Here is a 13917-nt window from a genome sequence, read left to right as displayed (position 1 = left end):
ATCATCCAGTATTTTAGTACATAACAGTCCATCTCGGAACTGAAACCCAATTAAGTGCCTTAAGACAGAATAAAGTGAAGAATGTGCATCACAAAAATCTCAAATGATCACTTGGATAAGATTTGTGATCCTCATTTCTTACAAAACTCCATGAAGAAGCTTTCAAGATCAGACAAGCTGATTATATTACTGTACTCATTGTTGAAATTTTGACAAACCGTTCTATCTTTACTCTCGCAGTCTCAGGTCTCCAAGGTTTGAAAAGTGATGTGTTGGTTTCAGGTGTCACATTAAAAACTTTTTTCCAAGTCCAATAAGTCCATCAGTGAGAAAGGGGTAACAAACTGCTGCAGTACGCTACAAAATGTATGTATATACTATGCTAATCAATGGGAGGATGCCCACTGTGTTTAAACAATGAACATATATAGGGGAGACACACAACATGGTTGCTGGACTTTTTTCAGAAACATGGTATTCAAAATAGAGGCATCAATAAGAGCACACCAGATAGCTGGTAAAATCAGTATGTATAGCTACATTCATTCTACTCTTTGATATATCACTCAGACACCTATAGAGCACAGGCTCAATGCAAAGGTGAAATAATTGAGCCTGATTTAACCTTAACACTTACAGTGCTTAATAGATAGATTAATTAGACCACCGTCCAAAGCACAGCTGCCTTAAATTAACAATACTGGTAATTATAAACAGAATATTTAATGTTTCTGTAATGGTTAATCCACCAGTATCCACAAACGTTTGAATCAAAATGACATTTTTAAAGACAAAATATGATTATTAATTTTTAAATATACTGTTTTACAAAAGAATGGAGAAAAAAGTAAAGGACATAATTATTATTTTTGTTAAATATGCCAAATCTAAGTTATTTATTCACTCCTGAAGAGAAAAATCAGCTTAAGTGGCTCAATGTGATGTTTGATTAATTTCTGATTTCTCCAAGAAGTTTAGTGTGCCAGCTGCAACTTCAAACCTATTTACTTCAAATTACAACTGAAACTACTCAAATAAAACCAGCAAGAAAACAATATGAAATCATATATTTGCTCCCAGAGGATGGAAGAAGTGAAGAAATGGTGTCCAACAATTGCTTTATAATAAGCAAAATCATCAGACATATTACACAGTTCAGATACTCAGTTCATGAAATGTTTCACAGAAAATAGAAGAACTTTTTGTCGAGTATCACATATTTTTTATTTTTTATAGTCCAGAAAAATCACCCTTAGCATCTATTACTCCTCTGAATAATCTAGACAAAATAAAAGTGAACATATAAGCAGGGTCTTATGCAAAACACTGAATAATGATACACATACCTACAGACAAGTATCTATTTGCAGTCAATACTACAGTGCTCGTGTGACCATCCACAAACTATCAAATAAAATAAAACAATTATACACAAAACATTCACAAATCACAGTTAATAATTATTAAATGATTAGTAATTACACTAGTCAGTCAACAGCAGAGACAAATTTATAAAATCCAATAATCAATGTCCATCATTCATATGTCAACTTATTACAAAATATTGTTAGGTAAAGGTACAGAGATTTGCAGTTTTTTGTATCACACGGGCAGCATGTCTGTTACCTGGTAATGTTTAATGTCACTCAGTCTTGTGTTTGTACACACATCACTTTGGTAAGTGAACCTACTCAACAGGTTTTCTGTCCTTCATGTCCTCACACATTCATCACTATGCTTCATTAGGCCCAGTTCTCTTTGTGTTTATGCAGAACAGAAATACAGCAAACACACAACACCTCCTTTTTCCAAAACATTAAAGACCATGGCGTGTTACGGACTGAACATATATAGGCAAATGAAAGTGACTGTGTGGATCAGAGAGAGACTTGATCTTGACATGAAAACATTTGTGACTTTGACAATTTGTTGCTGTTTGTTGTTGGGGTTTTTTTCTCTCTGACAAATGAACAAAATTTGTTTTCTAACTAGCGAGGAATCTCAAAAAGAACACACTATATCTTACCAATTTAGATAAAAATGTATTGTTTTATTTAAAAAATATTATCACATGTAATTTTCTGATGTTTACTTCTGAGTACACTAGATTAATTTTTCCTATTTACTTTGGTTCATTTGTCACAACAAGTAGTGCTTTAAAGCAGCCATGCCTTACCTCTTGGTCTGTGGCAGTCTGTCGACAAAATAAGCACAGTGGTTTTGGTTTGAGCTTAAAGACAACAAACTGCTAACAAAAAAGACATGCATCGCGGGGTCCCTGTTTGATTGACAGGTTTGAATGTTTACTTATTAGAAAAGATTTTTAAAATGTTGGTATCAAGTTTCAGCTTTGATTTGGACCATTTTTCCCTTTTGGTTAATTAATTGTTTTTACAAGTTTCTGTGTATATGGAAGACTAAGTGCCTGAATTACCCCTTGTTTACCAAATCTTTAACCCACAACTTCCCTTTCTGAACCCAATTCTTTATTGTGAACCAATCAGAGTGTAGCAATTGAATCACAGAAGCTAAAGGATGCTCATGGTGCACAAATCAGCTACGCTGAACACATTTTTATCAAAAGAACAACAATATTTACTGGATAATGCAAAAACAGGTAATACAATGTTTTAGCATTAAATTATACTCTAACAGGATGCAAGACAAAAGAACTCAAAAAGGACACAACCTAAGAAATTGCAAATTTTCATAATGTTCATGTTCCTTTTGGCCTCTACTGCAGTCATACATACAGTGGGGCAAAAAAAGTATTTAGTCAGCCACCGATTGTGCAAGTTCCCCCACTTAAAATGATGACAGAGGTCAGTAATTTGCACCAGAGGTACACTTCAACTGTGAGAGACAGAATGTGAAAAAAAAATCCATGAATTCACATGGTAGGATTTGTAAAGAATTTATTCGTAAATTAGGGTGGAAAATAAGTATTTGGTCACCTCAAACAAGGAAAATCTCTGGCTCTCACAGACCTGTAACGTCTTCTGTAAGAAGCTTTTCTGTCCCCCACTCGTTACCTGTATGAATGGCACCTGTTTGAACTCATCATCTGTATAAAAGACACCTGTCCACAGCCTCAAACAGTCAGACTCCAAACTCCGCCATGGCCAAGACCAAAGAGCTTTCGAAGGACACCAGGAAAAGTATTGTAGACCTGCACCAGACTGGGAAGAGTGAATCTACAATAGGCAAGCAGCTTGGTGTGAAAAAATCAACTGTGGGAGCAATCATCAGAAAATGGAAGACATACACGACCACTGATAATCTCCCTCGATCTGGGGCTCCACACAAGATCTCATCCCGTGGGGTCAAAATGATCATGAGAACGGTGAGCAAAGATCCCAGAACCACACGGGGGGACCTGGTGAATGACCTGCAGAGAGCTGGGACCAAAGTAACAAAGGTCACCATCAGTAACACACTACAACGGCAGGGAATCAAATCCCGCAGTGCCAGACGTGTTCCGCTGCTGAAGCCAGTGCATGTCCAGGCCCGTCTGAAGTTTGCCAGAGAGCACATGGATGATACAGCAGAGGAATGTCATGTGGTCAGATGAAACCAAAGTAGAACTTTTTGGTATAAACTCAACTCGTCGTGTTTGGAGGAAGAAGAATACTGAGTTGCATCCCAAGAACACCATACCTACTGTGAAGCATGGGGGTGGAAACATCATGCTATGGGGCTGTTTTTCTGCCAAGGGGACAGGACGACTGATCCGTGTTAAGGACAGAATGAATGGGGCCATGTATCGTGAGATTTTGAGCCAAAACCTCCTTCCATCAGTGAGAACTTTGAAGATGAAACGAGGCTGGGTCTTCCAACATGACAATGATCCAAAACACACCGCCCGGGCAACAAAGGAGTGGCTCCGTAAGAAGCATTTGAAAGTCCTGGAGTGGCCTAGCCAGTCTCCAGACCTCAACCCCATAGAAAATCTGTGGCGGGAGTTGAAAGTCGGTGTTGCTCGGCGACAGCCCCAAAACATCACTGCTCTCGAGAAGATCTGCATGGAGGAATGGGCCAAAATACCAGCTACTGTGTGTGCAAACCTGGTAAAGACCTATAGTAAACGTTTGACCTCTGTTATTGCCAACAAAGGTTATGTTACAAAGTATTGAGTTGTATTTTTGTCATTGACCAAATACTTATTTTCCACCCTGATTTACGAATAAATTCTTTACAAATCCTACCATGTGGATTCATGGATTTTTTTTTCACATTCTGTCTCTCACAGTTGAAGTGTACCTCTGGTGCAAATTACTGACCTCTGTCATCATTTTAGGTGGGGGAACTTGCACAATCGGTGGCTGACTAAATACTTTTTTGCCCCACTGTATTCCTATAAACACTTCTGCTTTTACCATTTATATGTATTTTATATTTTCTTGTCTGCATGATTCATGTCATGTCAAGTGTGTCAACCTTTATATATCTTTTTATAACAATAAAAAGACAAAAGAAGAGAAAAAGGCAGAAAGAAGAAATCATATTTGCAAAATCTGTGCATACTGATTTTTTTCTGTTCTTCTTACAAGAGAGCTTTAAGTATGATTTAAAACATAAATATTTCTTTGCTTTTGTTTCATGACAAGCTCATGTTTGATGTGGTGAAGTCAGGGGAGTAGTTTCCCACATAAGGAAATTAACATAATTCTCAGGGAGCTCAGAGCAGAGAGGCAAGAGTCCTGCAAAAACAAAAGCATAACTATGTATAAAGGCAACAGTGCAACAATAACGCATCTAAAAATATCTCTGTGTTTTTAAATGTGAATAGTCTTACTGAAAGAGGGATCCAGTCAGCTCATCAACAAAACCACCTGAAAAGAAATACAACATTTATGTCAAACCAAAGTTAATTAAATCTGTGAACACACATCAGTACCCCCACAGAATCACAACTAGCACTTACCCGGTGTGCAAACTGTGTCACAAAGAATGGGACAAATGTAGCAGGTTGAGCAACCCTGGAAAACAAAACAAACAAAAAGAGAACAGGATTAACATAAAGAGGCACTAGGTGAAACAAAGTGCTGTGTATTATTACAGACGTTATAATCCTTTTTAAGTCAAGATGCTTGCTTGGCAGTGCTCGCAGTGATCTGACTCATCTCCTTCCTCACACGGGCACTTGGCACAGTCATTAGAGCAATGCTACAAGATGAGAAGGAACCACAAGGTATAGTGATTAACCGTGCATATGGTATATAGTCAGGACTTATAATCATTTGTAGCAGGTTGCTGAAATTATGTAAAACCCAACTCTAATGTGTGATTACTGGGCAGATGTGCAAATAAAATCTGTTATTTCCATGATATGTTTTTTTTACCTCACAAATGGAGCAAACACTACACAACGATCCAGAGTGGAACTGTGGAGTGTCAGCAGCTCCCTCCTCTTCATCTGAGTCACTTTGGTTGTCCTTTGTGTCTTTACCTTCAGACTCATCTGTAAATGGTTCAGGAAATCATCTTTATCGGAAATGTATTTTATTCAGTTCAATTCAGTTTTATTTATAAATGGTCAAATCACAACAACACTTTCCCCAAGACGCTTTATATTGTAAGCTAAAGACGAGGGAAAGCCCCAATAATCAAATGACCCCCTATGAGCAAGTGCTTTGGTGACAGTGGAAAGGAAAATTTCCCTTTTAACAGGAAGAAAGCAGAACTAGGCTCATTCAGCAAATTGCCACAACTGGTTGGGGGTGAGGGCAGGAAGACAGGCCAAGACACGCTGTGGAAGAGAGTCAAGTGTATCTTGTAGAACATTAAATTGTCTATAAAAGAAAAAAAAAGATGATCATAACTCCACGTGTCTTTCTTCATTATTTAACCTCCTCTTTAACATGAAATCACAAAATTAATTTAATGATCTGGATAGCAAAATATCTTTTAGATGCAAACATTAGATATTAGAGTCAGGATTTGTCAAATGTTGCAGTAAGACTGTTAGACTGCTCTGTTACTATATAGCACTGAGACATACATGTGGGGTAGAAAATGCATAGGTAAGTATTTATTATTGTAAATACCCACGGCAATGCTTTTTAGTATCCCTTTCTTTATTACGGTTGCTGTTGCAAACACACGAACGGCTGCAGCTCTACAGCTTCCAGCCGCACAATCATCACCAACAACAACAACTACAGACAGGCATCACAGCTTCTTATTTCGGCGAGGCGTTTTTGCAGATGCAGTGTAGGTGCGTCCATCTCCCCTGCAGCGGCACCGCAGACCATGCCCCGCCAGAATTACAAAAGCAAGTAATGCCATGTAATCATATTTGTCCATTTCATTAGGTACACCTGTTTAATTGCTGTTTAATACAAGGATCGACACCCAGAAAGTATACACAGCGCTTCACTTCTTACACATTTTGTCATTTTACAGCCTTATTTGAAAACGGATTCAATTAATTTTTAACCTCAAAATTCTACATACAATAATGAAAAAGTGAAAGTATATTGCATGAAATTCTTGCAAATTTACTCAAAATAAAATACAATAATATAAAATTTAAAGAAGTATTCACAGCCTTTGGTCAATATTTTCTTGAAGCACCTTTGGCAGCAATTACATCTCATAGTTCCTGCTGCCGAAAAACATCCCCACAGCATGATGCTGCCACCATCATGCTTCGCTGTGGTGATGCTATTTGCCAGCTGATGAGCAAGGTCTGTCTTTTACTGAGGAGTGGCTTCTGTCAGGCCACTCTACCATATAGGCCAGACTGGTGGAGCTCTGTCAGAGTTACTATTGGGTTCTTGGTCACTTCCCTGAAAGAGCTCAATTTTCAGTGTCATGTCAAAGACTGTGAATGAATATAATCCGTTTTGGAATAAGTCTGTAACATGACAAAATAATAATAATAATAATAATAATGGATTGGATTTATATAGTGCTTTTCAAGGCACCCAAAGCGCTTTACAATGCCACTATTCATTCACTCTCACATTCACACACTGGTGGAGGCAAGCTACAGTTGTAGCCACAGCTGCCCTGGGGCAGACTGACATGTGGAACAAGCAAAATGCTGTGAATACTTTCCAGGCGCACTGTATCAAAACCTCAGTATTCACATGGGTTTCCTAATTGCTGTGCTGGTGCTGGAGTAAACCTTATTTACTTGAATTGATTTCAATACATCTTGCAGTAATTTGCAACCTCATTCAACAACACTCATATCTGCAAGTTACTTTAGTTGCTTTTTTGCCATTTTTGCAGTTAACCGCAGACATAACAAGCAACTTTAGGCCATATTGTTTTCTTTTTTAACTACTGAGTCTGTACTAACATCAACCCCCCTGTGACAAGTCCGCTCACTGGCAGCCCAGGTTATGTGTTAGTGACTAACAGTTAGTCAGTCCGTCTCTGTACTAACAAGCAATCCAAGAAATGCTTTTCTAGCAAGGTCTGATAACTGCCATTTATTTAGAAGTTACATGACTAACTGTGTAATTCTGTTTGGTGCAATATTTTTTTGTATGTATGACACAGACAGTCTCTTTTTTGTATTATACTTCTGTCATAACCTCATGTGACATGTTTGTTTAACAAAGTAGTCTAAGTAGCTATAGTGTAAACAAAGCTAAAATTCCTACAGGTCCCATTTTTCCATAATATGATTTCTTGTCATTCTTTTTCTAGCATTAAAAGAAATGACTGTGCTTTTAAAATATGCCCTAAACTGTATAGTACCCTCTTTTAGACAAATCTCCATGTATTTAATGTTTGGTGTTTGAAGTCTCAAAAGCTACATTGGCACAACAAATGGAATAGATGGTTTAGATACTGTTGGGTTCCTACCGCACAGATAATCCAGTCTATTTTAGGACTGATATGTATGATGGTGTTCCTAAAGTAACCCCAGTAAGCTGAACAATGTCAGAGAGCTACTGTAGAGTACAGATTCACTCATGGAGTTCTAAGAAAACACATCATTTCTTGTAACTAATATTTAAATACTGCATAATTCAGTATCTAAACTATTAATATGTTTCAAAATGTGTGTGGGTTTAAAAAAAAGTGTTTTCACCATCTTCCTCTTCAGAGTCATCCTCATGTGTATCCTCTTCAGCACTGTCAGCCTCCTCTTCCTTATCTCCTTGAGTTGCTTTATCGTCATCCTCTTCTCTTGGTTCCTCCTCGTCATCTTCCTCATTATCAGCTGGGACTTCCTCAAGAACCTCCTCCTCGCAATCTGCATCTTCATCTACCTCCTGCTCGCCATTCTCATCTGCATCTTCATCCACCTCCTCCTCACCATTCTCATCTGTATCTTCATCCACCTCCTCCTCACCATTCTCATCTGCATCTTCATCCACCTCCTCCTCACCATTCTCATCTGTATCTTCATCCACCTCCTCCTCTTCATCTTCATCTGCTGCATATTCTTCTTCAGATTCTTCCTCTTCTGCATCATCCTCATCAGAAGCCTCACCTTCTTCTTCCTCTTCCTCAACATCTCCTTTCTCCTCAGCATCATCTTCCTCTTCCTTATCAGTCTTGTCATCTTCCTCCTCAGCTTCCTCCTCTGCTGTCTCCTTCTCATCCTCCTGTTCTTTTTCATCTTTTTCTTCTTCCACTTGTTCATCAGTCTCTATCTCATCATCATCTGAGTCTTCATCATCTTTCTCCTCTTCTACATGTTCATCATCTTCCTCAGTGCCATCACCACCCTCAGCTGTTTCAGCTTCTTCAGCCAGAACCTCCTCAGCATTTCTAACGTGGAGGCTTTTCTCCATTTCATTCAAGTCTTGGGCACTTACTACAGCAGAGAACAGCACCTGGGTTGAGCACAGCAGCACAAGCAGGAGCCTTACCACCCAAAGTTTCACAGGTTCCATCTCGGAAGAAATGCAGCTTTGGAACTTGAGGACTGTCTTACTCTTTTCACTCTATTCTTCCACCAAAAACCAAAACAGCCAATGGCTGCTAAAGCCGCAACTGATTTAGGCAGAGTGTTCAGGTCTTTTTCGCAGGCTTCCGAGAGACGGGGTGAAAATAACTGTGCTCACAGAGAGCAGAGTGCCAGCCTTGTGCTGAGAACACAAGAGGACACAGTGAAAATACGACTGTGTGTGCGGTGTAGCTATGTTGCTGTATGTAAGTGAGTGACAGAGGCACATGTCTAAGAAGAATGCTCCTGATGCCCTTAACACAGAGCATTAGAGAGGTGGGTGTATGCCTTTGGTGGGTGGGGGAGGGGGCTACTGAACTGCAAGAGGGTGGGGGAAAATAAGTCACTTAAAAAAATAGAAAGCTTAATTGCAAAAATTAAATAATTTGAAGATGAAGTTTTGGTTCTATACACAGCTTTTGTTGTCATAGTTCCCAACCTATTCAGGAAAGAAGTAGAACTTCATAGATATACTGTGTGTGTGTTTCATTAGATTAATGGTTGGTAGGTTTTTGGAGAACTCTTCTCACTGTCTCCTATATATTTTAATGCAAACAATAACCTTTCCAACACACTCTACACAGCAAAATTCATTTCTTCTTGCCAGTCCTGAAGCAATTGAAAACATGTCAATATGATTTATGGCACTCATGTAAATACAAGGAAATGGAAAGCATGGCACTGTGAACATATTGTGCTTTCCAAAATAGTCATTTGAACAACTGAATGTTTGTACTCATATTTTATTTTTCTTACTTTGGAGCCAGCGGGAAGAGAACACTTACATTTAGGAGCATTATAAAAGTCTACACTCACACTGCCACAGTCAGCTACAATACAGCAAAGAGCAGCCAGGCTGAAAGCGATGACACTGCCTCTAAGTGTGAACTGCTCCTCCTGCAACTGACAGGTGGCACGGCTAACTCTTTACAGTGAAGGCTCCTTCAATAGCTTGTTCCAATATGTAACCTTCAATGGAGCCATGGTGGACTGAAACGCAGTACCAGCATGATAGTTCTGTCCAACTATCACACACCCACGTTGTGTACATAATTTAAATGTATTTATTGATGGCAAATGGGAAAGTTTATTTCAAAAAGTTCACTTAAATTATAACATTCAAAAGCATTTTTATTATTATCCTTTATTTATTCAAGTAAATAAAGAGACTAAAGAGACATTTGCATAAAAAACAAAACTCAACAGAAACCTACATTTCACCCTTGGGTTCTTTTCCCTGTAGGGTTAAGTAACCACACAGGCCTGACACAGTGGAATGAAGTTGACTTTGATAGGACTGAACAACATCTAAGACAGACCAAAGAATTTCAAGTATTTGTACTAACAAAGAAGCTGAACAATAGATAATTGTGTATTTGCAAAAAAAACAAACTCAACAGAAACCTACATTTCACCCTTGGGTTTTTTTCCTTGTAGGGTTAATTAACCACACAGGCCTGACACAGTGGAATTTGTTCACTCAATCAGCATTTTGATTTTGTGCCAAGAATTAGATAAGAGAAGGAAACATTTTTATATAGTGCAGTCATGTGAAAAAGGGCGTAGTTCTTTCAGTTCTAAGAGTTTATGTATCAAATGTATAAAATGATGTAATCTTTAAAAATCTCTGCAATTATTTAAACAATCCAAATATCTACACTTTGGTCTCATCTGTTCCAGAAGTCTTGTGGTATGTTCAGATGCAACTTAAGCAATGGTGCCATGCTCCTTAGAGAGAGAAGAGTTTTTTGCTTGCCTGGTAACACTTTCAAACAAGCATTGCGTTTTTCTAATTGTTCTGTCACAAATTTTGACATTTGACATGCTCACTGAGATATGTAGAGTCTGTGATGTAGGTCTTGGATTTTGTTTTTAAATTTCTGTCACCAGTGCACAGAGATTCCTCCAGTTTCCTAGAATCTTTTAATGTTACGTAGAGTAACACTGAGAAACATTATTCTGAAATCGCTCAATTTGTAAACAGTTTTTTTTTGGGTGTGTGTCCCGTTTGGATCTTTAGCCATCAGAATTGTTGCCTTAAGGCCAAGAAAGATGCCAAGCGGATTTATTTTACCAAGTGGATCATCACGGCCTTGCCATATTGGTCCATTTGATTGACCTTTATTATAATTATGAATTTATTTTCTTTTCGGTTTCTACAAACGGGACAGACATGACTGGGGTATAGGACAGGGAGAAAGAATGAAAGAAAGAGAGGGAGAGAAAGAAAACCAGAGGGGAGAAGAGACGGTGAGAAAGGGGGGAAGAAAGAAAGAAAAACAAACCAAAACACCTGGATCACCTGGATGGATAAAAAAAAACAGAAGAGAAAGCAAACAAAAAAGAGCAACATAATAAAAAGAGCACCTTCACAATAAACTAGCTAGCAGTAGATAACAGTAGATACTAAATATTAAACGATATACGGCGGAGCACCCCCAGACCCCCAAGCCTCCACGCCCGTCCCGGACCAACCCAGGGGCAGCCAGGCTACCAGGCCAGTAACCAACGTCCGCCAGCACAGACCGTCCCCCATCTCCGCTGTACGCAGCCACAAGGAAAACACCATCTAAGAGCCCCCAAACAGTTTTTTGCTGACTGGCAAACCTATGCCTGTCTATACCTATACCTATGTTGTGTAGTGTAGTTTTTCTAAGATGTTGCATTTGTACAACAAGCCACAGCCCTACAGTATATGCTTTGATAAGAAACTATTTAATTCATGATGTGTCTGTTTGTCCAGGTTTTTGTACTGAATATGATTCCTGTACTTTCTCCACTCCTGAGGTGTGTCACAGTCAGTGTACTTATTATTACCAATCTTTGGCTGAGCTATGCTTGGCTAACTTTTCACCTAGCTCTCAACAACAAATTATTCTGTACTCATAGTAAAACTCAATTCATTATAGTGCATGAAAACTTTATTAAAAAGAACTATATTGCAGACATACAAATATGGCACATTATGCAATGTAACAGAATGCAAAAAGTATTAATGTGCTCTTAATATAACCCCTGACAGACACCATGACAGGAAATCAGACTTTAATGTAAAAAATTCGACGAGGAGGTTTGAATGTGCTTTCTTGTGCTATCACAACCCAGTTGAGGACAGCTGAGTAATGCTCCATCTGAAAAGAAAGAGCATAATGTCATAAAAGTCTAGAATAGAATAAAGTAAAGGTATTTTTGTCTCCTACTGGAGAAAATGATCTTGAAAAAGGAAACTGCATCATTAAAGGCATGCATGAGGCCAGCACAGCTTAGCTTAGTATAAAGACTGAAAGCAGATAAAACAGCTAGCCTGGCTCCATCTAGTGACCAAAATTCACCTTCCAGCCCTGCTAAATCTGATCTTTTATGTCTACTTCACTTAAAACGTTTTAACTGATACATAACAAACCCACTGGCTGTTTTTAAATAAAGTTAGCATTACTTACCATAACCCACATTATTTCTGACCTCAGCCAACCCAGATTTTCCCATGTTCCACTTTTCTGTTATTATGTTAATCAAAGCTAACCTGCTATGTAGTCGTGTAACCTCTATATAAAATACTTTGACTGTGCAGACGGGCTCTTTCACAACATATGTATATATCTACATATGTATGAGGAATTAGTAAAAGGGTACTGAATGACAAAGTGAGAGCTTCAGAAAAATGCTTCTGTTTTACCTGAGCCTGTAGTCTGTGTTCAAACTCTCTGCTTTCAGTCAGATGTTTAAGCATACCATCTACCCGATATCAAAAAAATACAAAAATGCATTTACTTCACGATGGATCCACAATGGAATTTTGCCGCTACCGCGGTGCATGAAGGTGTGCTCACTTGGTAGATATCTGTTTGAGCCTTTCAGAGTCGCTGCTTTTCAGGATCTTGTTTCGAGCAGTCGGGAAGTCTTCCTTCCACCATCAGGCCGGGGTCTTTCTGTGTGGAGTTTGCATGTTCTCCCCGTGTTTGCGTGGGTTCTCTCCGGGTACTCCGGCTTCCTCCCACCGTCCAAAGACATGCAGCTTGTGGGGATAGGTTAATTGGATAAGCCAAATTGCCACTAGGTGTGAATGTGAGTGTGAATGGTTGTCTGTCCCTATGTGTTAGCCCTGCGACAGACTGGCGACCTGTCCAGGGTGTACCCTGCCTCTCGCCCTATGACAGCTGGGATAGGCTCCAGCGCCCCCCGTGACCCTGAAAAGGATAAGCGGAAGCGAATGGATGGATGGATGGAATTTTGAATGATTTGAGTGATTTTGAGCGATAGCAAGGGAGCCAGTACTTAAAAAAACAAAATGACTCATTTGTAAATACCAACTAGAGTTAGCCATTTTCATTCAACTGTGGCTTACTCACTCATTACTCCTTACACTTATTACTTTAAAGTAATAAAGTCACAACCTTATTAGCAATGAGAAGGATGATGAGCAGGATGTTGGTGACCAGGAGATTTAAGACTAGCAGAATCACTACCAGCCAGTTACTATGCTGATTTCTACACGGCTCTTCACCGCTCTCAATCAAAGTCACATTGTCTGTGCAGATTAGTTCTTTGCCCACTCTCACAAAGTAGAGATACAAAGAGAAAGGTAAAAAAAAAAGAAGAAAAAAAAGGGGGAGTGTCTACAATTATAACAACGGCTCAATTTCTAATTGCTGTGGTGAATTTTAAAAAGCTGTACTAAATTGTTAAACTGATTTCAATGTAATGTTCTTATTTTCATTCAAATTGCACAAACACTTGTACCATCCATCTCTTCCTCAATGGAAGAGCCGTATCCAAAGATGTGCAAGTATGGCATGTAGAAAAATGCGATTCGGGTTTTGGTCGTAGGAGTAAATCAGAGCCTGATTTGCAACTCCGTACACCATGACCCACACGCCCAGGAAGAAGAGGAAATTGTTGTGTTATTGCTGGCATTGTATTATAAAACATGTGCCCCTCATATAATGCCAACTGATAGTAACTGTCTCACCATCTTTCCTACAATAATGAGTTTTGGTCCTAGC

General features: G+C 38.9%; 1 protein-coding gene across 2 annotated transcripts; it reads right to left on the bottom strand.

Annotated features, from left to right (window-relative positions):
- Positions 1-4347: 4347 nt before the first annotated feature.
- LOC143419962 (uncharacterized) lies at positions 4348-9063 on the bottom strand. 2 transcript variants are annotated; one of them, XR_013099987.1, is made up of 6 exons: positions 8051-9063; positions 5343-5461; positions 5064-5166; positions 4925-4979; positions 4796-4832; positions 4348-4700 (listed from the first exon to the last, which is right to left on the bottom strand). XR_013099987.1 is itself a non-coding variant. In XM_076887831.1 (3 exons), the coding sequence occupies exons 1-3, from the start codon at positions 8859-8861 to the stop codon at positions 5077-5079; spliced, it is 1020 nt and encodes a 339-aa protein (XP_076743946.1). In that variant the 5' UTR covers positions 8862-9063; the 3' UTR covers positions 5034-5076. The 2 variants fall into 2 exon arrangements, 1 of the variants encoding a protein (XP_076743946.1); XM_076887831.1 differs by lacking the exons at positions 4348-4700; positions 4796-4832; positions 4925-4979 and having other exon boundaries at positions 5034-5166.
- Between the last annotated feature and the right edge of the window lie 4854 nt (positions 9064-13917).

The sequence above is a fragment of the Maylandia zebra genome, linkage group LG8 (genome assembly GCF_041146795.1).
Source record: "Maylandia zebra isolate NMK-2024a linkage group LG8, Mzebra_GT3a, whole genome shotgun sequence".
NCBI lineage: Eukaryota > Metazoa > Chordata > Actinopteri > Cichliformes > Cichlidae > Maylandia > Maylandia zebra.
Note: the sequence above shows the minus strand (reverse complement) of the source record. Positions and strands in the feature narration are given on the sequence as shown.